The sequence below is a fragment of the Harpia harpyja genome, chromosome 24, assembly GCF_026419915.1.
Source record: "Harpia harpyja isolate bHarHar1 chromosome 24, bHarHar1 primary haplotype, whole genome shotgun sequence".
Lineage (NCBI taxonomy): Eukaryota > Metazoa > Chordata > Aves > Accipitriformes > Accipitridae > Harpia > Harpia harpyja.
In genome coordinates, this window is record NC_068963.1 from 123,724 (window position 1) to 148,349 (window position 24,626).

The 24,626-nt window shown below is 46.9% G+C and overlaps 3 protein-coding genes across 3 annotated transcripts in view; 1 reads left to right on the plus strand and 2 right to left on the minus strand.

The window, feature by feature from the left end:
* Positions 1-214: 214 nt before the first annotated feature.
* LOC128135746 (ubiquitin carboxyl-terminal hydrolase 42-like) lies at positions 215-4,173 on the plus strand. Its single transcript, XM_052774809.1, has 11 exons — positions 215-230; positions 830-1,030; positions 1,472-1,582; positions 1,658-1,760; positions 1,908-1,975; positions 2,136-2,206; positions 2,756-2,838; positions 3,087-3,198; positions 3,465-3,605; positions 3,824-3,924; positions 4,020-4,173. Exons 1-11 carry the CDS (start codon positions 215-217, stop codon positions 4,171-4,173), a joined length of 1,161 nt encoding a protein of 386 aa, XP_052630769.1.
* A 1,084-nt stretch (positions 4,174-5,257) lies between these two features.
* On the minus strand, positions 5,258-19,963 carry LOC128135747 (ubiquitin carboxyl-terminal hydrolase 42-like). The gene is made up of 15 exons (XM_052774810.1): positions 19,948-19,963; positions 19,151-19,351; positions 18,599-18,709; positions 18,421-18,523; positions 18,206-18,273; positions 17,975-18,045; positions 17,343-17,425; positions 16,983-17,094; positions 16,576-16,716; positions 16,265-16,365; positions 16,024-16,169; positions 14,015-14,125; positions 13,279-13,349; positions 5,730-6,078; positions 5,258-5,364 (listed from the first exon to the last, which is right to left on the minus strand). The coding sequence occupies exons 1-15, from the start codon at positions 19,961-19,963 to the stop codon at positions 5,258-5,260; spliced, it is 1,791 nt and encodes a 596-aa protein (XP_052630770.1).
* Positions 19,964-20,154: 191 nt separating this feature from the next.
* The window catches only part of LOC128135748 (E3 ubiquitin-protein ligase RBBP6-like), a 29,170-nt gene continuing 24,698 nt past the window's right edge, over positions 20,155-24,626 (minus strand). Inside the window, exons 15-16 of the mRNA XM_052774811.1 lie at positions 23,443-24,181; positions 20,155-20,223 (exon numbers count right to left, since the gene is read on the minus strand). Coding sequence (XP_052630771.1) covers positions 20,155-20,223; positions 23,443-24,181 — 808 coding nt within the window. The remainder of the gene's footprint in view (positions 20,224-23,442; positions 24,182-24,626) is intronic.

Genomic DNA, 24,626 nt, shown 5'->3' on the forward strand with positions numbered 1-24,626 from the left:
ACAGCGGTTACAAGTGCCACTGAAACACTGTTGATGGCGCATGCTGTTCTGTGGGTTGCATTTGGGGTTTTTTTCAAGCATTTTGTTGAGCTACAGTTATTTCTTTGTGATCAGGTGAGGGGATTGGTGCTGATCTTCTCTTTCTGGAGCACGTCCTGACCTCCTTTGTCATCCAAAGCTTTCCCCTCTGTTCCTGAGAGGAGTGATGGCCACAATGGGGAACGACTCCCGTAAGTAACGGCTTCGCCAGCAGGCTTGGGCTTTGTGAATCCCCAAAGGCAACGGACGTGGCTGGTGCTCCATCCCTGCATGTGCTGACAACCTAGAGTGAATTCTGGGGCATTTCCTGATAGCAGCCAGACTTAGCCAGGTGCTTCCAGTTAGACGCAGGAAAACGCTCCTCTGTCACTCCTCTGCCACTAGTACAAGACTTTGAAAGATGACCTTGCTCGTAGAAAGATCTGACATCGGTCGGGTTACCTTCTGTGCTAGACACTTGCTTGTTTTCATCAGTTTACAATCAGGAACAGGGGAGACTTGACCTGCTAATCCAATTCAAGTCTCGAGAGGGAAAGGAAGGTAGCCGTGGGCACAGAAATCGGAGTGTGGGCTTGTTGGACTTTTGGCAAAATAAGCAGGGGAACAGCCTATTTTCCAAAACTGTTTCTTGACCAGTAAATATCAACGGCAGCGTTAGGCTTCCCCCAGTGTTTCTGGGTTGGAGGTTAGAGCTGGTTGTCCTGGGTGCTCCTGTACAGAACTCGACTTTTAAAAATGCTTTTGTGCAACAAAATCGTGTCATCTCTTTTCAAATGTCATTTCCCTGCAGTCATTGCCAAGGGAATGGCTCCGCAACAAAGGATCCTCTTTCCCCCGGAGAAGATTTGCATGGATTGGCAGCAAAGACAGAGAGCTGGAGCGGGACTGCACAACCTGAGCAATACGTGCTTCCTCAACTCCGTCCTGCAGTGCCTGACGTACACAGCCCCTCTGGCCAACTACCTGCTCTCTCGTGAGCACAGCCAGTCGTGTGAGTACTTTCAGGAACATTTCCTGGTACATCTGTTGGGCACTTCCCCAGGATTCCCAGCATCTGGAATTTGATTTAGGAGAAAAGCAGCCCTTCTTTGTCAACCCCACGAGGAGCTGTTCTTTGAACGCTCAGGCCTGGAAGCCACTTGTCTTATCTAGGTGTGTTCATCTTCAGATAGGCACTTCTTTCTAGCCCCGGGTCTTGGTCCCTATTCCTGCAAGTCAAACTCTCTTTGCTTACTGCACAGAAAACTTCTGTCAGTTAAGCATCCCTCTGAAGAAAGTTTTCTACGCACTAAAATGTCCCGGGCTTGTTGGGACGTTGGCACCTTGGGAGGAGTGGAGACTGTTCTTAAAACTTCAGGATCTCCATGAGGTTTCCCATCGCTATGGCTATTTTGCTAACCTGAGGAGCTTGCTTCCCTCCCTCCCTCTTCAGGTCATCAGCAAGACTTCTGCATGATGTGCGTAATGGAAGCGCATGTTAACAAGGTCCTGCATTCCTCAGTCAGTGCCATCCAGCCTAGCGCTGTCATCAACGTCCTCACACGTAAGTCATTTCAGGTGCTTTTACAGGTTTTCTCCCCTTCTTGTAGGAGAGAATTACTAACTTCTTCTTTCTTAGGAATAGGAGAACATTTCCAGCTTGGCAGGCAGGAAGATGCCCACGAGTTCCTACGCTTTACTGTCGATGCCATGCAGAGAGCTTGTCTGAGTGGAAGCAGCGAGTAAGCACAAGCAAATTACCTTTTCAATGTTCCCGAGCCCTTTGGACTCCTTGGTGTACTCCCACCAAGGAAAACCTATGCCCAGGGCTTTCAGACAAAGCAAGACTCTTGGAGGAGATCACTCTCTGCCTTACCATTTATTTCCAGATTGGACATGTCTTCTCAAGCAACTACCATCATCCATCAAATATTTGGGGGCTTTCTGAGATCCAGAGGTACTTTTCCGCAACTATTGCTCAACTTGGAATTGTCTGTGCCCTTCTGTTGGCCTGTGATAAAGAGCCGATCGTGTGACTGGCGTAGTAGGTATGAAGGACGGAAAGTGGCACAGCCAGTGACTTCCCCTATCGCTGAGCATTTTGATTTGCCTTCCAGTCACGTGCTTGAGCTGCAGAGCAGTTTCCGATTCCTACGAGGCTTTCCTGGATGTCCCTTTGGATATAAAAGTAAGAGGGTTTATAGCTGTGTTTCAAGCCATCCCAAGGCCCCTGTAGCTTTCCGGAATCCATGCGGTTGACTTAAAAACGTATACTGCGAACACAAGAGAGCTTGGTGGAGGAGGGTCGGAAGTGGAATGAGCTGTGTCCTTCTGGGGAGGCCATGGCAGTGGTCTCCTTGTAGGTGCTGGCTTTAAGCTGGACAAGTACGAATTATCCTCTCTGCACCCTTGACGTACTCTCATCCTTCTTCCTTTTGCCCTCCCTCAGCACCCCATCTGGCTCCCAGGCTGATGGGTTGTATCGTTTTCATTATTGATGACCCTGCGGTGCCACAGGGAAGTAGCTCCCGATAGCCCCGGGAATCCCTCAGGAATTCAATTCCCTGAGGGAAATGTTCAGCATCATACCCTCTTTCTGCCTCCTTCTGGACACTGCTTGCGGGTTCACAGTGCGCCTCCTCAGCGTCAGCTGCCTGGGTCTTCTTGTCAACTCCTAGTAAGTGTTTGGGCAAGGGCATTGCCCGCAGCTCACTGCTCTCCTTTCTCACTCCTCCAGGCAGCCTCTTCTGTCACTGCAGCTCTGGAGGACTTTGTGAAACCGGAGCAGCTGGATGGTGAAAACTGCTTTAAATGTAGCAAGTAAGATGATTACTAGCGACACAGTAGTACTAGGTCCTGCGGGAAGGTGCTGCATGTCATTGAGCAGAAGTCATCATTTCACATAGGCTTAATGCACGATAATGAGACGCAGCTTTTTTTTAATATGGCCTTATGGTACTGAATAGCCTTAAAATAGTGTAAGGATGTGTGAGACATGAAAGCTTGTCTGGTCTTCTTGGGGGAAAATTGGGTGCATTTCAGCACTTGGCTCTGTGCTTGCTTTCAAGATGTGACAAGATGGTTGCCGCCTCCAAGAGGTTTACAGTCCATTGCGCGCCCAAGGTTCTCACAGTGTGTCTGAAGAGGTTTGAAGGTTGCACCGGCAGGAAGATCAGCAAGGTGTGTATGCCACTGGAGGGCAACTTTCTCTTCCCGGAGCAGGAGATTTCCCAAAGCAGTACGCTCTTTCACAAGCTGTTCATGTTGGGTTTTTCGTGTTCCCTTCCGAGGAGAGGAGAGTTCTGGTGGGAAGACAAGCATGTACTCTGCTCCGACAGAGCTGCTTTGGCTGGGAACAGTTTCCTGCCAGCCAAACCATGCCATGTTGAAGGCTATTTCATGTAGTACTTCAGGATCATTTCTGAGCCGTCCTGGTCTCCCTGTAGGTTGTGGAGTATCCCAAGTACTTGGATCTTCGGCCATACATGTCCCAGACAGCTGGAGAACGGCTCCTCTACACCTTATATGCTGTCTTGGTGCATCGTGGTGACAGCTGTCATGCAGGACACTATTTCTGCTACACAAAGGTAAAGAGCAACTTCCTTCCTAGCAGGGAAACAATGTGTGCTGGGGAAGACAAACCTTCCCGGCAGTGTAACTGGTGGCCAAGGTTTGGAGGGAGAAGGTCTCCTTAGGGGCTGGATTGGATTTGCGTTGGCGTACTCTTGGTTCTGTAGTTTTCCGCCTGTGTTTTTGTGGAGAAACCATGCGGTTCATCTCCAGAGACTGATGCCTTTCTTTGCAGGCCAGCAATGGACTGTGGTACAAGATGAACGATATGGCTGTGAAAGGTTGTGGCATCCAGACAGTTCTCAGGCAGCAAGCCTATTTACTGTTTTATGTCAGGTGATGACAAGTATTAAAATGTGTTCAGAATACGTTTCCTTTTCCTGGCTTTGCTATTTTTCTTCTCCTCCTGCATGTTTCTTTTCCTGTCATAGGAGACAATTATTACCTGCATCCTTCAGTGCTGTTGAATGTGAACTACCCCACGTCAGTCCTTATCTTCCCTTGCTGGGCTTCAGGCTGCTGCCCTGGTGTAAAGTGCTACTTGTCTGCTGTCTGAAGCTGGCTAATGTAGAGAAGAGTAGTTAAAGGGGGCCTACAGGAAAGATGGGGAGGGACTCTCTATCAGGGAGTGTAGTGATAGGACGAGGGGTAACAGTTTTAAAGTGAAAGAGGGAAGATTTAGATTAGATATTAGGAAGAAATTCTTTACGGTGAGGGTGGTGAAACACTGGGAGAGTTTTCCCAGAGGGGTTGTGGATGCCCCCTCCCTGGAGGTGTTCAAGGCCAGGTTGGATGGGGCTTTGAGCAACCTGGTCTAGTGGAAGGTGTCCCTGCCCATGGCAGGGGGGTTGGAACTAGATGATCTTTAAGGTCCCTTCCAACCCACACCATTCGATGATTCTATGATTCTATGAAATGGAGGCCGTAGGGACGATAAAGACGAGGACTTGCTCTGACAGGGGCAGACCCCAATCAATTTTCCCATTTGTAGTCCTGGTTACGTCTTCTGTCAGTTGTCGAAACCGCTCCAAGAAAATGACTGAACCCCAGAGAAAGCTGCAAGAACAGCCCTAAATGCAGATCACTCTTTTTTTTCTCCAGGCGCTCTGATTTGAAAACGGGAGAAAGGGTGCCTTCCTCACTGGCACCAGCATATGCCTGTTCCTCCCTCAGTCAATGGGGGGCTGACAGCAAGCAGGATTCTGTGGGACCACAGGGTCTGCCTCCTAGGACTAAGGTAACCTGGGGAGGTGGGTCAGGGCACCAGCTGGACAGCAGATTTCTTTCTGGGATCTTGGCATTGCTCTCTTCTCCCACCCATGCTGCAGCTTTCTTCACAGCCGCAAGGCTGCTCCCTCTCAAAGCGTCCCACCTCGATCCACCCCATTTGTCCGCCTTTGGCCCTTCTGCCTTTGCAGCCCTCCAGGAGAGCCTTTGGGAGGCCCTTAGCTGTCCCCTCCTACAGCTTCTGGGGTTTCCCCACTGTTCAGGTCCTTTCAGGAGGAAAGGGCAGGACCTTTGCACAGCTCTCTTTGCAGGACACGGCGGTGGGCATGGAGGACTCTCCAGAGGACAGCAGCTCCTCTGCACCAGCCAGCACCAGCCAGCTAACCCAGGCAGGTGCACGGGAGGCATCTGCAGGCTGGCCAGGCAGGCTCAGCATCGCCTCCTACGTGGGCTCCTGCTTGCATCGCTTCTTCTGCGGCTGCCTAAGGCTGGTGTCCAGAAGGAAAGCTGCGTGCCCGGTCCGCTCTCCACCATTTGCCCCTCTGCACGCTGTGCAAGAAGACAGCAACAAAGAGGAGCAGGGATTCAGCCCTTCTTCCCGCTGCCAGAGGAACGGTGCCAGGGAGAGGGCCCGGAGCAGATCCCCGCAGTGGGGAAGAGATGTCCGCAGCTGGTTGGTGGACACCACAGACTACGACCACTCAACAGGGAGGAGGAGGAGGAGGAGAACTAGTCCTCCAAGTCGTGATCACGCTCCCAGGGATGATGCTGCTCCAGGGCCCCCCAACGGCACCTCCCAGTCGGCTCCTGCACTCAGCGCTGCTCGGGAGCAAACCCTGCCAATGCAGAAGCAGAGCAGATCCCTGCGGCAGGGCTACGCTCTCCGCAGCCGGGTTTTGGAGACCACAGACTACCACCGCTCAGCGAGGAGGAAGGGGAGGTGGAGAGCAAGTCCTCCACGTCATGACAGAGCCCCAAGGGATGATGCAGCTGCAGGGCCCTCCAATGCCAGCTGCAAGCGGGCTCCCACACCCAGGGCTGCTCGGGAGCACGCTCAGCTGTTTCAGAGAGAGCGGAGCAGATCCCCACATCGGGGCTATGACCTCTGCGGCCGGTTTGTGGACACCACCGAGTGTGACCGCTCAGCAGGGAGGAGGAGGGTTTCAGCACCGCGGAGATGCACATCAGGCAATCACTCGGGGGTGCTGAGATGGTGACGGGGGCAGATTGTCGACCTGGATGAGGGAGGAGCATGGCATCTGACTGCGGCAGTGCCGGAGAGGAAGAGGAATCCAGGAATCCAGGAAGCATCAAAACTTCCCGCAGCAGGGACCAAGCTGCACAAAGGGCACCAGCAGCCCACCCTGTCCCTCCTCCCAGAGCTGCCTCTGGCCAGGAAGAGCTCAGAGAGACCTTCCAGAGACTTGGACAGCTCTGCCGGCTGGCCTGCCTGCCCACAGGTCCCTCAAGGAAGAGCTTTAATCCGTGTTCAGCTTTTGGGATCGCCTTGCAGAAACAGCACTCATTTGCACCCAGCAGGCAGAAAAGCCAAAGCCAGAATTAAAAAGACTCGTTGGCCTTGCCTGTGGAATTTATGGGGTGTGTCCTTCTCTGTAGGTTTTGCGGCAATTGGTGGAAATACCCAGTCCGAGAAGTTTACATTGTGGGATTTTGAAAGCAGTGTGTTTGCGTGTGCCCATCTTGCAGTCTCGTCTTTTTAAAGATGGAGTTCAAGTCACTCGAATGGAAGTGGGCTGGACGAGCCGACAGCGAGCGGGACTGCAACGGGCTGAACGGGCTGGGGGAAGATGTTCTCGTTTGGGGTTATTGCTGCTCTCCTGCTCCCTTTTTAATTGGCAACAAATTGGTGTTCTAGTCTACCTGTCAGGGAGGTTTTGTTGCAGTTACAGGTCTCCAAGCAACCCAGCAAAGAAGTTTTCCAAGGCTACTGTCCCAATGGAAGTGCAGGGTTTGGCTCTGATTGCTCTCTGTGTGGATTGTGTCTGGTGTCAGGCAGGCACAGAGCAGCTTTCGGACAAGGAATGGGACTACTCCAGGCTTTTTTTTCTCTTTTGGGGGAGGAATGTGAAGAGAAGAGAAAAATAGTTTTGGAATAGATAAAACACCTGCCTTGGGTTTTAAGAGAACACTAAAACAAATGACCTGACCCGTCGCCTGTGCCCAAATTATTGCCATTTTGAGGTCAGGATCTTTTAAAGATCTTTTAAAGCAGGGCCTCAACTTCTTAGGGGAGGAAAAAGTAAAAAATCATTGATCTGTTTGGACCAGGGACTTGCCCAGTGGTTTTGGACACAATGTTACTAGATCCAACACTGCTATGAAAAATAATAGCCCTTCAATACTGTCAGTAGCCTGCACCCCATGTAGGAATTACAGCGAGGTCAGATGGGAGACCTCAGACCAGCGGCCGTGACCCAGGACCCCACCAGCATGAGCTCCAACAAATGTAAAGTGGGTCCTTGTACTTTCAGCCACCCATGGCTTCGTTAACTCTATAAAATCAGTCCTGTAAGTAAGGGACTGTTCTAATAGGTTTTTTCTGACCTATAATAGGAAGCATCTGATGTACACCAAAGACACATCTAACATACTTTTATCTCATGCCACACAAAACAGCACTTGATCTGGCCACGTTTGCCTGGATGACAAAACAAGCTGGAGCTGCATCTTCTGTCTAACCGTGCTCACTCCCCTCAGCTATGACATTTCGCTATACTTAACTATGCTTGCTTACCAGTTTGAAAAAGTAGTGCATCCTGGCACCCACTGCACACGTACCATTCTCCAGGACTCATGAAGAAGGGTCGCCAAGGGGAATCTCCCCAAGAAGCTGATTACGCTGGCACGCTCTGAAGGCATTTCACACAGCCTGACAAGCTTGAGTTTTGTGCAAGGTGCAACAGGCGCTTCCATCTAAAAAAATCCACTTAGTGGAGGGGGCCAGTGGCCACTTTTTATCTATGGTTTAGTGTCCTGAATGCTTGCCTAGGAAATGGGGATCCGTCATTCCAGCACAGTTTCTACCAGAAGTTCAAAGCCACCCGGCAAGTTTTACCAGATGCCCGATGCAGCACGCGGTCTTGCTTTGCACTAGGCTGCTGCTACCCAGGGTCTCACTCAGTGCCTAAAGGTTAGGTACGGACGTCCTGAGTGCCGTCCCGCTGGCTCACGGGATCCGGCCCTCAGCAGCTTGTTGCTCTTTTTCCCCCTTTGTTGCCCCTAAAGAATCAGACCCTTGATCTGTTACCCAAAAGTATAACCAAGAGTAAAGGCTTGAGATTTGTACTGGGGATGTTGGCTACGTATTTTGTTTCTTTCTAGGTGTGGCTCTGCACCTAAGTCTGCAGATTGGGACAAAAATATGGATCGCGTTCTGTTTTCACATTAGTGCAAGCCCAGAGTAACTACTGACTTAATACATTTATTTGGGATATACAACTGAGTAAATAAAAGAACGTAAGCCAAAAGAACTCTTAGAATTACAAATTTAACTTCTTTAGTTTATGATTCTTGAACTGCTTAACAGATCAGAACAGTCACGTATTTTTGATATGCAAAGTGTATTCCAGGTTGTTTAGCACGCTTAGTTGAGGAAAAGTGGTGCGTTTATATTTAATTATAAAATAAATTCTCTTTGTTGCCTAAATACACTGTTGAAAGCTTAATTTTTTTCTGTCAGCAATATTGCCAAATCTTATTTTCGTCTTCAAACAGAGCTTTTACTGTTTTACTTAAAACTCCTGGAAGCAATCACAATTCAAACTTTTACCTATGCTCCTATACAAAACACAGCAATGACAAAAAAACTTTAAACAATGCAATACTTCTTCCGAGGCAGAAAGGTCATTTGGAACTGAGGTGCCCCAAATTACGTACTGGATTTGGCTCCCTGGAATAAGTCCTTCTGCATGTAGCTACAGCTTCCTCCCTCTTGTCCTCTTTTTCAGATATAAAGGCAAGCTGGGGCTGCATGAATTATTCACACATCTTGCTCCCTGTCATAATGTTTATGGACTGATCACAGCTCTTCTCTCTTCACTTACCTATAAACAGGCATACCATGATGATGCCTGCTCTAGTTTACTGATGTACGATGGATGAATGTCCGCTCACATAAAAGTGGCATGTGTGCTTGTAAGAGGATGAGGAAGGACATGTAAGAGGCTGCACACAATCTCCCATCACGTGATGAGATATATAGCCATTACAGTGAAGAGAGAAACTCGCTGATGAGCATGTCTCAGGATGAAGTCACATTTGGATACATCACTTGAATAAAATGGACTGCTCTTATCAGCTGATTTGACAGGGAATAACTACGTTTTGGTCTTGTACGATTATACCTCATTAATTCCCCATGTTCTCTCACATCATGCACGAACCAGATCACCCCACCTCAAAATGAAGAGGATCTGACGAGCAGACAGTCAACGACAAGAAGAACAACCCACGATGCCAGACTGTTTCTGTATGAGAGCTGTAAAATAGATGTGAAATTATGAATAGCAATACCCCAATGATTATTCACTATTTCTTACAAAACAAGAACTGGTTGAAACCTAAAGAAACAATCAAATAACAGGTTTAAAATAAAGAAAAGGTGGGGGTGGAGTGGGGGGAGAAGAGTTCCACTTCCCCGCCAAGACTCAATTACACAGTGCAACTCAAACTCATAGCCATGGAAGACTGTGGAGGCAAGAGCTATAAACAGCCATAACAAAGGAATTCGGCAAACTTGGGGTGGGTGAGTATATAACTGGATAATAAACTTGGTGGGCTGGAGTTGCCCTGTCTCAGCCCTAATCTGCTGCCTGATGGAAGCAAAAGGATAAAACTGGAAAAAAGCATCTCTCCACTTCAGATGCAGTCCTTCAGTATTCACAACACAAGCAGATGAAATACTAATCCAGAGGGACTTAAGCGTGGTATTTCTAATGCTTTTTTGTACTTGTAGTCAGACTGAAGAGGATTTTGGCATGCCATATGTCCTGGTTTCGGCCAGAATAGAGTTAATTTTCTTTCTAGTAGCTGGCATAGTGCTATGTTTTGGGTTCAGTATGAGAAGAATGTTGATAACACACTGACGTTTTCAGTTGTTGCTAAGTAGTATTTCTACTAAGTCAAGGATTTTTCAGCTTCTCATGCCCAGCCAGCAAGAAGGCTGGAGGGGCACAAGGAGTTGGGAGGGGACACAGCCAGGACAGCTAACCCAAACTGGCCAACGGGGTGTTCCATACCATGTGACGTCATGCCCAGTATATAAACTGGGGGGAGTTGGCCTGGGGCGGATCGCTGCTCGGGAACTGACTGTGCATTGGTCAGCGAGTGGTGAGAAATTGCACTGTGCATCACTCGTTTTGCATATTCTAATTCTTTTATTATTAGCATTATTATTATTTTCTTCTTTTTCTGTCCTATTAAACTGTCTTTATCTCAACCCACAAGTTTGACTTTTTCCCCCAATTCTCTCCCCCATCCCACTGGGTGTGGGGGAAGTGAGCGAGCGGCTGCGTGGTGCTTAGTTGCTGGCTGGGGTTAAACCACGACACCATACTCTGTGTGCCTGTACAAAGGCTTGGAGGGTCAGGTACACCAAAGGAAGATCATCTACTCCAACCTCCTGCATGCAATGGCCATTTTCATCTATGTATCTCAGCACCAAATTGAACGTCTTGGAAACATAAAGGCTCCTACCTGAGAGCGTCTAGACAGTCATCATTTCCTTTGACAGTTTATTCCAAAGCTTAGTCACTCCCACAGTTCAAAGGAAGAAAAAAAAACAGAAACACAATTTCTTCGACTTCAGTTTTTAATTTCTGCTATGCCTTTTACTGTGTTACATTTTCTCTTTTCCAAAGATTTCTACATGCTTTTTCCAGTCATCTTTTGATCTGCAACTCTTTAAGACTCTCACTAGAAGTTATTTACCTCTTCTATCTACGTAACCGTCTATGTAACTGTTACACAGATAGTCTTCTATCTCTGTAACAAGTATATTCTGTCTTAATTACTAGAAGGCAAATCACGGTTTTGTTTCAAGGATCATGAGCTTAAAGTCTCATTATTTTGCTTTGCTGGACTCATGATTTTTCACATTTGAGACTGCCAGCATCTTACTACAGCAGAGTGAAAAAAGTTTTTGTATGTGATGTGGAAGATAACTGTGACATAGGAAGTACTTCTGCAACAGTAGTACATGTTTGTTTATTGCTCTCCCTATCTTTATAGGTTGTCATTTATAGGCCATATAAAACACTTGCAATGTATTACTAAGGCCATTCAAACTAGCATGGTATGACAGTTGAACTATTCTTTAAGTTAAAGTTTCCAGGCTTTCAAGAAGACATTTTCTCTAATGCTTTGTTTCTGCCAATGCTCATTGCCAATCATAAATATGAGGCCTGACAGGGTCAGGATTATCGTGCTGAAAAATCAAGGCACTCTGCTGGATTAGAAGGAAGAGTTTTAATTGATTCATTTACACTTTCCTTTCTAACAAAGTTAAACAGCCTTTTGCCATAAAAAAACAAATGGGGAATACAGGGAGTTGCATCCAGTGTTCCTCATTTGCCATATTTTCTATGAAACTATCACCTGGAGTGTTGGGGCAGAGAACTGCACTTCAAGTACAGATCAGCTGAGTTTTTTGTAATCATGGTCTACTAAAGGCATCTTTTTTCTATTTAAAGCAGAGAGTTGCATTATGTTACACTTCACAGTTTGGGGCAAATTGAGAAAAAGAATAAAGTAACTGTGAAACACTTTTGACTCAGATGAAATGAGCAAGTGTGAGAGATGTGACTCAGGTCTCACTTCTCCACTCAGAATAAAACATTTATTAAAGACGGACGAAGATGAAGCAAGCGGGTAGGAGCAGGAGTGAAAGAGACCCCAACTTTGGCATCGGAGTTAGCAGAGCGTAGGCAATTGATTCATTGGCACTAACACAAAGGCCTCTGAGTGTATCTAAAGGTACATTTGTGAACAGTCATATTTAGTTACAGAACAAACTATGGAACAAGTTGTAATCATGCATGTACTTCAGTCTGTGCACATCTGGGAATAAAGACCTGGAAAACTACTTAAAGGTATCAGATTAATAAAAGGAAGGTTAAGTCAATTACTTCTGCCTCATGCATATCTTTATCAACTTTTATGCTATGAAGTGACAGACGATGCAATACAATGTTTTAAGTGAGAGAGGCCAAAGTTAGCTCAACTCAGCCTACTATTCATCCACGTCAGCTACAGTGGACACCGTGATTTGACCATATGGTGAGTCAGGCAGCTAAAAATTAGAAAAGCTTCTCTAAACGAAGACACAATTTGGGCTTGAAAATATGTTTCTTCTAAATAAAAACGCTTCTCCTCCTGATAACGCACATCTTCTGCGCTCTACTATACTAGATTTCAATAGTGTACTTACACATGAGTATACAGACTTAAAACCTTGATGTCTATAAAATATTCATAAACATAGGAAGTGTATATCCTGGAGTCTTAACGTACACCTAGGTATGATATTCTCATCAAGACTCTAACAAGTATAATAACCAGCTCCTGAAAAACAGCTTATCAGTCTGCAGTTAGAGTCTCTCCTCCACATTTATCAGAGTTGGTAAGAAAGTTTTAGGCTTTGTATAAAAATAGGCAGTTAACAACAACAAAACATTGGAAATAAATACTTATTTTTAAGACTCTATTTCCATTTTAAATTTGTTTTCCCCATGATTCTGTCTTTTCTAAATTGTAACTGACCTATTGGAAACCAAACCGTAAAATTCGAAGAGATTATTTCATGGAAAAAACGTGAGTGATTTTACTTCAGCTATAGCTGAATTGTTAGCTGACAGTTTTAAGTACACAGTAAATACCTTGAAAATAATAACACATATTTGAAAGGATCCATGTGTGTATACAGATATAGGCATATTTTGTGTGTGTGCATGTGTGTGTTTGTGTGTCTATACATATAAGGGTGGAAACAGCATAATTATACTCTATAGATAGACCTAAATTAAGCAACAGCACCCGGATACAGAACAATACATTAAAATAAAACTATATGACCTCCCAATAAACAGCTACCCCTGGGCGGTACCAGATTTGCCTGTGGGACGCATGGTCCAAAAGAGCAAAAGCAATCCAAGCTGTCCGCACAGCAACCAGAGGGGTACTGAGGGAGTCCAAAGCAGGGTGGTATGACAGCGTCATCACGGCTGTAGATACCATCCTTACTGTGCCCAGCTGACACCCAGCACAGGGAGACCATTTACAGAGCTTCCACAGCAGAAGCACACAAGCACATTTCCCTTCCCATCCAGCACCAAGCTCTTGTGTGGTAACAGCCACAGGTTGAATTCCACGGAGCTTCCTGGAGATAAACTAGGTGCCCTGCAGGGGCCTGGAAACATTTTGCACCACAATTTCAAAACATCTTACCTTGATATCCAAGGGAATATCAAGGAATGCCTCGTAGGTGTCTGAAATGGCTTTGCAGCTGAAGCACGTTACTGGAAGGGAAAGAGAAATGCTTCTCAGGTTGGGAAGGAGACTAACTCTGTCCATTTCAGTGACCAAGACATACTGCTTTCAACACACTGGACATACTGCCGCATCCCAGAAGCTGTTTACCACAAACAGAGAAAGAGCCACAGATCATTCTAAGGACAGGAATAGTTTTAAAAAGTACCTCTGGATCTCAGAGATCCTCCAAAGACCTGATGAATGAGCGTGCTAGCCTGAGAAGATGTGTCCTAGCTGGAAAGAAATGGTAATTGGAGCTCACAAGGTGGAAGGCAGAGTTAGCTCTTGCAAGAATTCTCCTTGTTAGGAAAGCCCCGGACAGAGGTTTTCACTGACAGTCGTTAAAAGGGCTAGGGAGTATTTCAACAGTCACGTGCTTATGCTTACTTGCTGTTTCTGCTCAAACAAGCTCTCTGCATGGCACCCACAGCATAGCAGAAGAATTCATGTGCGTCTTCCTGGGTGCCAGGCTGGAAATGTTCTCCTATTCCTAAGAAAGAAGGATTTCACAGTGATCTCAGAGAAAAAAGAAAGAAAACTTACCTTTCTAAAAAAGCTCTCCTCCTTAACACAAACACGGCAAAAAGAGTGACACACTGGGTGCTTCAGAAATCAAAAATACCTCCAAATGAAACCCTCTGAAATGACTTACATGGAAGCTCATTGACGAGAGACGTAGGTTCGATGGCACTACCCGAGCAAGACAGGACCTCCTCAATGTGCGCTACTGTCATGCACATCATGCAGAAGCCTTCCTCTGCACCTGAAGAGGGAGGGAAAGAAGGACGGAAGGGAGGAGGGAAGCAAGCAAGCCTAATGTGCATCTCTGGGGTGCTGAAACCCTCCTCCTCCCTGCTGAGGGGTCACACTCGGTGGTGTCCACAAAGCGGCCGCAGAGGTCATAGCCCCGATGTGGGGATCTGCTCCGCTCTCTCTGCCACAGCTGAGCGTGCTCCCGAGCAGCCCTGGGTGTGGGAGCCCGCTTGCAGCTGGCATTGGAGGGCCCTGCAGCTGCATCATCCCTTGGGGCTCTGTCATGACGTGGAGGACTTGCTCTCCACCTCCCCTTCCTCCTCGCTGAGCGGTGGTAGTCTGTGGTCTCCAAAACCCGGCTGCGGAGAGCGTAGCCCTGCTGCAGGGATCTGCTCTGCTTCTGCATTGGCAGGGTTTGCTCCCGAGCAGCACTGGGTGCAGGACCTGACTGGGAGGTGCCGTTGGAGGGCCCTGGAGCAGCATCATCCCTGGGAGCGTGATCACGACTTGGAGGACTGGTTCTCCTCCTCCTCCCTGTTGAGTGGTCGTAGTCTGTGGTGTCCACCAACCAGCTGCGGACATCTCTTCCCCACTGCAGGGATCTGCTCCGGGCCCTCTCCCTGGCACCGTTCCTCTGGCAGCGGGAAGAAGGGCTGAATCCCTGCTCCTCTTTGTTGCTGTCTTCTTGCACAGCGTGCAGAGGGGCAAATGGTGGAGAGCGGACCGGGCACGCAGCTTTCCTTCTGGACACCAGCCTTAGGCAGCCGCAGAAGAAGCGATGCAAGCAGGAGCCCACATAGGAGGCGATGCTGAGCCTGCCTGGCCAGCCTGCAGATGCCTCCCGTGCACCTGCCTGGGTTAGCTGGCTGGTGCTGGCTGGTGCAGAGGAGCTGCTGTCCTCTGGAGAGTCCTCCATGCCCACCGCCGTGTCCTGCAAAGAGAGCTGTGCAAAGGTCCTGCCCTTTCCTCCTGAAAGGACCTGAACAGTGGGGAAACCCCAGAAGCTGTGGGAGGGGACAGCTAAGGGCCTCCCAAAGGCTCTCCTGGAGGGCTGCAAAGGCAGAAGGGCCAAAGGTGGACAAATGGGGTGGATCGAGGTGGGATGCTTTGAGAGGGAGCAGCCTTGCGGCTGTGAAGAAAGCTGCAGCATGGGTGGGAGAAGAGAGCAATGCCAAGATCCCAGAAAGAAATCTGCTGTCCAGCTGGTGCCCTGACCCACCTCCCCAGGTTACCTTAGTCCTAGGAGGCAGACCCTGTGGTCCCACAGAATCCTCCTGCTTGCTGTCAGCCCCCCATTGACTGAGGGAGGAACAGGCATATGCTGGTGCCAGTGAGGAAGGCACCCTTTCTCCCGTTTTCAAATCAGAGCGCCTGGAGAAAAAAAAGAGTGATCTGCATTTAGGGCTGTTCTTGCAGCTTTCTCTGGGGTTCAGTCATTTTCTTGGAGTGGTTTCTACAACTGACAGAAGACGTAACCAGGACTACAAATGGGAAAATTGATTGGGGTCTACCCACCAGGTCTGCCCCTGTCAGAGCAAGTCCTCGTCTTTATCATCCCTACGGCCTCCATTTCATAGAATCATAGAATCATCGAATGGTGTGGGTTGGAAGGGACCTTAAAGATCATCTAGTTCCAACCCCCCTGCCATGGGCAGGGACACCTTCCACTAGACCAGGTTGCTCAAAGCCCCATCCAACCTGGCCTTGAACACCTCCAGGGAGGGGGCATCCACAACCCCTCTGGGAAAACTCTCCCAGTGTTTCACCACCCTCACCGTAAAGAAATGCTTCCCAACATCTAATCTAAATCTTCCGTCTTTCACTTTAAAACTGTTACCCCTCATCCTATCACTACACTCCCTGATAGAGAGTCCATCCCCATCTTTCCTGTAGGCCCCCTTTAACTACTCTTCTCTACATTAGCCAGCTTCAGACAGCAGACAAGTAGCACTTTACACCAGGGCAGCAGCCTGAAGCCCAGCAAGGGAAGATAAGGACTGACGTGGGGTAGTTCACATTCAACAGCACTGAAGGATGCAGGTAATAATTGTCTCCTACAACAGGAAGAGAAGCATGCAGGAGGAGAAGAAAAATAGCAAAGCCAGGAAAAGGAAACGTATTCTGAACACATTTTAATACTTGTCATCACCTGACATAAAACAGTAAATAGGCTTGCTGCCTGAGAACTGTCTGGATGCCACAACCTTTCACAGCCATATCGTTCATCTTGTACCACAGTCCATTGCTGGCCTGCAAAGAAAGGCATCAGTCTCTGGAGATGAACCGCATGGTTTCTCCACAAAAACACAGGCGGAGAACCAAGACTACACCAACACAAATCCAATCCAGCCCCTAAGGAGACCTTCTCCCTCCAAACCTTGGCCACCAGTTACACTGCCGGGAAGGTTTGTCTTCCCCAGCACACATTTTTTCCCTGCTAGGAAGGAAGTTGCTCTTTACCTTTGTGTAGCAGAAATAGTGTCCTGCATGACAGCTGTCACCATGATGCACCAAGACAGCATATAAGGTGTAGAGGAGCCGTTCTCCGGCCGTCTGGGACATGTATGGCCGAAGATCCAAGTACTCGGGATACTCCACAACCTACAGGGAGACCAGGAGGGCTCAGAAACGATCCTGAAGTACTACATGAAATAGCCTTCAACATGGCATGGTTTGGCTGGCAGGAAACTGTTCCCAGCCAAAGCAGCTCTGTCGGAGCAGAGTACATGCTTGTCTTCTCACCAGAACTCTCCTCTCCTCGGAAGGGAACACGAAAAACCCAACATGAACAGCTTGTGAAAGAGCGTACTGCTTTGGGAAATCTCCTGCTCCGGGAAGGGAAAGTTGCCCTCCAGTGGCATACACACCTTGCTGATCTTCCTGCCGGTGCAGCCTTCAAACCTCTTCAGACACACTGTGAGAACCTTGGGCGCGCAATGGACTGTAAACCTCTTGGAGGCGGCAACCATCTTGTCACATCTTGAAAGCAAGCACAGAGCCAAGTGCTGAAATGCACCCAATTTTCCCCCAAGAAGACCAGACAAGCTTTCATGTCTCACACATCCTTACACTATTTTAAGGCTATTCAGTACCATAAGGCCATATTAAAAAAAAGCTGCGTCTCATTATCGTGCATTAAGCCTATGTGAAATGATGACTTCTGCTCAATGACATGCAGCACCTTCCCGCAGGACCTAGTACTACTGTGTCGCTAGTAATCATCTTACTTGCTACATTTAAAGCAGTTTTCACCATCCAGCTGCTCTGGTTTCACAAAGTCCTCCAGAGCTGCAGTGACAGAAGAGGCTGCCTGGAGGAGTGAGAAAGGAGAGCAGTGAGCTGCGGGCAATGCCCTTGCCCAAACACTTACTAGGAGTTGACAAGAAGACCCAGGCAGCTGACGCTGAGGAGGCGCACTGTGAACCCGCAAGCAGTGTCCAGAAGGAGGCAGAAAGAGGGTATGATGCTGAACATTTCCCTCAGGGAATTGAATTCCTGAGGGATTCCCGGGGCTATCGGGAGCTACTTCCCTGTGGCACCGCAGGGTCATCAATAATGAAAACGATACAACCCATCAGCCTGGGAGCCAGATGGGGTGCTGAGGGAGGGCAAAAGGAAGAAGGATGAGAGTACGTCAAGGGTGCAGAGAGGATAATTCGTACTTGTCCAGCTTAAAGCCAGCACCTACAAGGAGACCACTGCCATGGCCTCCCCAGAAGGACACAGCTCATTCCACTTCCGACCCTCCTCCACCAAGCTCTCTTGTGTTCGCAGTATACGTTTTTAAGTCAACCGCATGGATTCCGGAAAGCTACAGGGGCCTTGGGATGGCTTGAAACACAGCTATAAACCCTCTTACTTTTATATCCAAAGGGACATCCAGGAAAGCCTCGTAGGAATCGGAAACTGCTCTGCAGCTCAAGCACGTGACTGGAAGGCAAATCAAAATGCTCAGCGATAGGGGAAGTCACTGGCTGTGCCACTTTCTGTCCTTCATACCTACTACGCCAGTCACACGATCGGCTCTTTATCACAGGCCAACAGAAGGGCACAGACAATTCCAAGTTGAGCAATAGTTGCGGAAAAGTACCTCTGGATCTCAGAAAGCCCCCAAATATTTGATGGATGATGGTAGTTGCTTGAGAAGACATGTCCAATCTGGAAATAAATGGTAAGGCAGAGAGTGATCTCCTCCAAGAGTCTTGCTTTGTCTGAAAGCCCTGGGCATAGGTTTTCCTTGGTGGGAGTACACCAAGGAGTCCAAAGGGCTCGGGAACATTGAAAAGGTAATTTGCTTGTGCTTACTCGCTGCTTCCACTCAGACAAGCTCTCTGCATGGCATCGACAGTAAAGCGTAGGAACTCGTGGGCATCTTCCTGCCTGCCAAGCTGGAAATGTTCTCCTATTCCTAAGAAAGAAGAAGTTAGTAATTCTCTCCTACAAGAAGGGGAGAAAACCTGTAAAAGCACCTGAAATGACTTACGTGTGAGGACGTTGATGACAGCGCTAGGCTGGATGGCACTGACTGAGGAATGCAGGACCTTGTTAACATGCGCTTCCATTACGCACATCATGCAGAAGTCTTGCTGATGACCTGAAGAGGGAGGGAGGGAAGCAAGCTCCTCAGGTTAGCAAAATAGCCATAGCGATGGGAAACCTCATGGAGATCCTGAAGTTTTAAGAACAGTCTCCACTCCTCCCAAGGTGCCAACGTCCCAACAAGCCCGGGACATTTTAGTGCGTAGAAAACTTTCTTCAGAGGGATGCTTAACTGACAGAAGTTTTCTGTGCAGTAAGCAAAGAGAGTTTGACTTGCAGGAATAGGGACCAAGACCCGGGGCTAGAAAGAAGTGCCTATCTGAAGATGAACACGCCTAGATAAGACAAGTGGCTTCCAGGCCTGAGCGTTCAAAGAACAGCTCCTCATGGGGTTGACAAAGAAGGGCTGCTTTTCTCCTAAATCAAATTCCAGATGCTGGGAATCCTGGGGAAGTGCCCAACAGATGTACCAGGAAATGTTCCTAAAAGTACTCACACAACTGGCTGTGCTCACGAGAGAGCAGGTAGTTGGCCAGAGGGGCTGTGTACATCAGGCACTGCAGGACGGAGTTGAGGAAGCACGTATTGCCCAGGTTGTGCAGTCCCGCTCCAGCTCTCTGTCTTTGCTGCCAATCCATGCAAATCTTCTCCGGGGGAAAGAGGATCCTTTGTTGCGGAGCCATTCCCTTGGCAATGACTGCAGGGAAATGACATTTGAAAAGAGATGACACGATTTTGTTGCACAAAAGCATTTTTAAAAGTCGAGTTCTGTACAGGAGCACCCAGGACAACCAGCTCTAACCTCCAGCCCGGAAACACTGGGGGAAGCCTAATGCTGCCGTTGATATTTACTGGTCAAGAAACAGTTTTGGAAAATAGGCTGTTCCCCTGCTTATTTTGCCAAAAGTCCAACAAGCCCACACTCCGATTTCTGTGCCCACGGCTACCTTCCTTTCCCTCTCGAGACTTGAATTGGATTAGCAGGTCAAGTCTCCCCTGTTCCTGATTGTAAATTGATGAAAACAAGCAAGTATCTAGCAGAAGGTAACCCAACCAATGTCAGATCTTTCTACGAGCAAGGTCATCTTTCAAAGTCTTGTACTAGTGGCAGAGGAGTGACAGAGGAGCGTTTTCCTGCATCTAATTGGAAGCACCTGGCTAAGTCTGGCTGCTATCAGGAAATGCCCCAGAATTCACTCTAGGTTGTCAGCACATTCAGGGATGGAGCACCAGCCATGTCCGTTGCCTTTGGGGATTCACAAAGCTAAGCCTGCTGGTGAAGCCATTACTTACGGGAGTCGTTCCCCATTGCGGCCACCACTCCTCTCAGGAACAGAGGGGAAAGCTTTGGATGACAAAGGAGGTCAGGACGTGCTCCAGAAAGAGAAGATCAGCACCAATCCCCTCACCTGATCACAAAGAAATAACTGTAGCTCAACAAAATGCTTAAAAAAACCCCCAAACGCAACCCACAGAACAGCATCCGTCATCAACAGTGTTTCAGTGGCACTTGTAACCACTGTCGAGCTGCAGGCTGATGGCCCCACTGTCCCTGTCACAGGACTCCGGCTGACAGCAATTACCAAGGCCCTTTTGAAAGACTGTGGCTAGCCTTAGCAGCAGAGCCCTCGGGCTCTCCAGCCCACACTTGCTCACCTTGGATGCAGGAGTGACCAGCTTTCGGCCGCTATTTTAACAGCTGCCTTTGCCGTGCTCCTTTTCTGTCTTCTTTTCTACCACATCAATCAGATCAGGGTGGGCTTCTTGTCATGCCTGAGCTTTTCCAGCTTAAGAGTTGCTGCCTATCACTATGTTGAAACCAGACACATTTAGCCTCAACTGAAGAGGGGAGATGAGGGATATTCATCCAAGGGTTCTCTGAAGACAGACACAGGGATCTGTGATCATTTCACACATGTGGAACAGGCCACACTTACCTTTAGCAGATGATGGCCAAGCACTATTGTTCCAGAAGGAACATACGAAATTTAGTCACTGAGTCAACATCTGTTTCTTATGTCTGAACAACAGTCAAAGCTTCCTTTGCTCTGTAAGCATGCTGTCCTTCACTGTGGTTAAAACCATCTTAACTGTACTTCACCACCTGAAGTCAAATGCGTTCCAGTATCTACCCTCACGCAGAGAGCCCTGTTCGGATACATCCCTTCACACTACTGTAGGCACTGCATCAACACTTCAGAAATCCCGCCAGAAGACTTCTAAACATGACTGTAGTAAAAACTACCTACTCGGGCCTGAGCGTAACTGCATTCCAGGTGTCTTCAGCTCAAAAAACTTGGAAAAATTAATCATAAGAAACTCCACGTGCAGAGTAAACTAAATTCACAGGAGACTGAAAAATCATCAGTAATGCTGCTATAGCGCTCTGAAAACAGAGGGGAGTTTAACAGAGCACAAGACAGACATCGACTATGGCTTCTTCAGCACAAGGTTGTATAAAAATACACAATTTTGCCTGGTTTGATGGAGCTACTCCAGAAAAAAGTCCAAAATTTTATTCCCACGCAAATTTACTAAGTATTCTGAACCTTGATAATAAAGCATACTTAACACCTTCCAACGGAAGTAAGAATCCCACTTCGCCGAGTCCTAAATTTTCTGTGTTTCATCAGGCCAAAGCATGTTCACAGAGAACGGTCCAAAAGAAATCTTCAGTTTTCAATGGCCTCACCATCACGAGCACAGACTAGGCAAAGGGAGAGTCTGAGGCTGCCTTCAATTCCCATGCATCTGGTGTTTACTTTGGTGATACCAGTTCCCTGGACCACACATAGGAAATGCTAGATGAGCACATTTTTAAAGACTGTTACGGTCCTGTGCTTTTTGATTCTGGAAAGTAAAAATTGGAGTGGCTTAATTGGAAAGCCTGCTTTACCTTGCGCAGAAAACACCTGAAGTCCACCAAGAATGCCTTGACATGGAAAGGCACAAACTACAGGAAGTGAAATCCAGTACCGATTCTGGTTTGTTCTTGTTTTAACCGTCAGAAGTACAGGATGCTCCATCTCTAACCCAGTATTTAAAATGTGATAGTCACCCCCACTGAAAAGCAAGATGAATTATTACTATTACTATTTACTGTTTCTGTACTGCTAAATACCCCAGTAACAACACATATAAACAATGACACTTTTTGAACAAAATAGGCTCCGCAAGCAGGAAGCTCTAAAATAAACGCTGCTTTAATTTTTCGTACTTCCAAACAGAACTCTTCTGGGGCAAATCCCATAGCCAAACAGTTGAGGGCTTTCACTGCTGAATTCAGTCTTTAAATTCAGTCATTACCACGATGTTATGCCCTTAATGCACAACGAGAAGTGTTTCTTACCATGCTGGCTTTCTGACAGTTGAGCAACACCCACCACTGCCACCTTTTTTTTTTTTTTTTAAATTACGTCTGCCTTACAATTATCAAGCTACTTAATTTTACATTTTCTAGATTTCCTGTCATTGTTCAAAGTAGTTTAAAGCAGAAGCCTGCCTTTCTAGTGGGTTTTCTTCTTCTGCCAAACTCATCTGCTGAACCCCACATTTAATGGAAGGGTGAGCTCTGTATCATGGCACCGCACCACCATATGAAAATACTACTACTAAAGCTTCTATTTAAAGAACACAAACACCTTGGTGATCAGCATTCTTATGAGAGGAAATACAGATTACAGGGCATCCTAAAGTCTATGTGTAAATGTCTGCTGGCAAATGACAGCAGCTTTCCAAACAAACTGGAACAAGGTTGAAATGTGACAGCTTTGTATTGAACGTTATTCTAAAATAGTCAGGACCAGCTGTGAATAGCGGCTCTATGTTTGGGGCCACATACTACCTTTTACAATATAAAAACAAGGCCACTTGGCACATGAAAAAACCGTGCCTCTTGGCAGCACCTCCCCACATTGCATCAGTTCAAAGGATTTAAAGTCCTACCTGTCTTTTCAAAATTAAACCCCTTGATATGCTATTTTTCGTACATGTTAGCTACCAGCAAGCTTTTACTGGTACCTTTTTTCTGTCACTAGTCTCTTCTCTGCTCATGTTCAGCTATCACTGGAAATCTCATCACGTTGGCTAGTTTACTGAAAACTTACTATAACCAAAAAGTGACATAGCAGGGCTGTAATGTATTCTGCAAAGCATTTTGCTGCTGCTATTTTATAACAGGTACCACCTTCTTCTGCCAGGCAATTAAAAAAAAATTCAGCTGTGAAAAGTTTTGCAGTATACTCCACCCAAACTAATTAACTAATTAACAAAAATAACATGCCCCAGCAAAACCTTTCATGATACGTGGCCACAACTCACAATTCTGTTCAAAATGTTCACTTTTATAAAGCTCTGATGTAAAAATCAAATAATCAAGCAGCAATATTTTAAGTGCAGCACAGGGTCTTCCATGTCACTATTTGCAACGCTTGAATTCATTTACATTTTAACAAAATTTAATAGAGATGACTTAGGAATTAAGTCATTTTTTTAATATCCCTCATTCTATGTAGTGACAGATTTCACGGTTTGCTTATCTTTATCTTTGCTCTCCTTCGATTTTTCCTTCTTGCGTTTGTGTTTTTGGCTCTTTTCCAATTCCGCTTCGCTTCCAATGTGTTTCTTATGCTTCTTGTGTTTCTTATGCTTCTTGTGCTTCTTATGCTTCTTGTGCTGCTGCTTCTCTTTTTTCTTTTTCTTTTTCTTGCTGTCTTGACTCTCTCCTGAGCTGGCACTGCTGCTGTGGCTTCGAGGCTGACTCTCAGAAGGGCTTTGACTACAGCTAACACTGTGACGGCTTTGACTTCTGCTTGCTTCAGGCTGGTCAACTGCAGCAGGTGCTGCTGTATCCTCTTTCACCTTATCAACAGACTTTTCTTTCGGGTCTTTGGGATTTTTTCCTGCAGCTTCCTCATCTTTTGCAGATACATTACTCTCACTGTCATTTTCCTTGTGGTCTTTCTTTGCCTTTTCCTCCTTCGCTGGTCTGGTTTCTGGGTGATCTTTTGTCACTTTTGGGTGAATTTTCTGTGGGGTACCAAGAACCTTCTCACCCCTTTGAGAGGAAGATGTTTCAACACTGCCTGTCTTTGGCAACTCCTCCTTCACTTTTTTCGCAGGAGGTTCCATTCGAGGAGACTTTTCACAAAATGAAGGAAATCCTTCATTCTCATCTCCTTTTCTTCTCTTCTGGTATTTTTTATGTTTATTTCCTTTGCCATCATCCTGTGGATATTCCACTTCCTTCTCTTTTGATTTTGTAGGATCTTTGATGACATGGCTCGCTCTTCCAGAAGATTTTTCAGGGTAATTTCCAGCTCTATTACCAGGTGACCTTGATCTAGAACAATAGTTACGACTCTTCCCTTTGCCTCTTCTTGGATACAGCCGCGATCGCGAGTAGGAATGCAAATGGGAACGACAAAATGATCGAGAGGGGGAGCGAGAGGGGGAAGAATCTGATCTTGACTTGGAGTAGGTATAGAAACTTCTAGAGTAAGATGAAGCACTATAAGGAGGCTTGGACCTTAAAAAAAACACAACACACACACACAAGAAGTTAATTCAAAACAGTCACTCTCCCCAGTTTTTTCCTCCCAAATTTGGTTTGGGGTTTTTTGACTCTCCATACACTTATGTTCTTTCAGCTGCTGACATAATGCTACTGGCAACTGAAGAACTTAATAACATGTAAAAGTTTCTGCTCACAAGACAGAACAGCTGTTGCTTTGTTAGTGGAAAAACATACAGGAAGGGTAAGTCTGTTTCCACTCGCTTCTACCACATGAACTACCATAGCTATTGGCTGATTTAAGGTGGTGTATAGTGGCCTCTACTGCTATGTGAATGCACACATTTTTTCACTACTCTGCAACTACACGCAGTGCAAATCATTTTTGTTGCAGTAAGATGCAAAAAGAGCAAGTCTTAATGGCTACAGTGCAGTATCAAACATCAGGAAAACACGATTT

What these genes read in the sequence shown, in the direction of transcription:
- LOC128135746 (XM_052774809.1), top strand. An exon ending in TCGTGAGCACAGCCAGTCGT is followed by an intron (nt 1,031 to 1,471) that starts GTGAGTACTTTC and finishes CTCCCTCTTCAG; the next exon opens with GTCATCAGCAAGACTTCTGC. An exon ending in AACTGCTTTAAATGTAGCAA is followed by an intron (nt 2,839 to 3,086) that starts GTAAGATGATTA and finishes CTTGCTTTCAAG; the next exon opens with ATGTGACAAGATGGTTGCCG.
- LOC128135747 (XM_052774810.1), bottom strand. An exon ending in AACTGCTTTAAATGTAGCAA is followed by an intron (nt 17,095 to 17,342) that starts GTAAGATGATTA and finishes CTTGCTTTCAAG; the next exon opens with ATGTGACAAGATGGTTGCCG. An exon ending in TCTCGTCAATGAGCTTCCAT is followed by an intron (nt 13,350 to 14,014) that starts GTAAGTCATTTC and finishes TTTCCCTTCCAG; the next exon opens with TAACGTGCTTCAGCTGCAAA.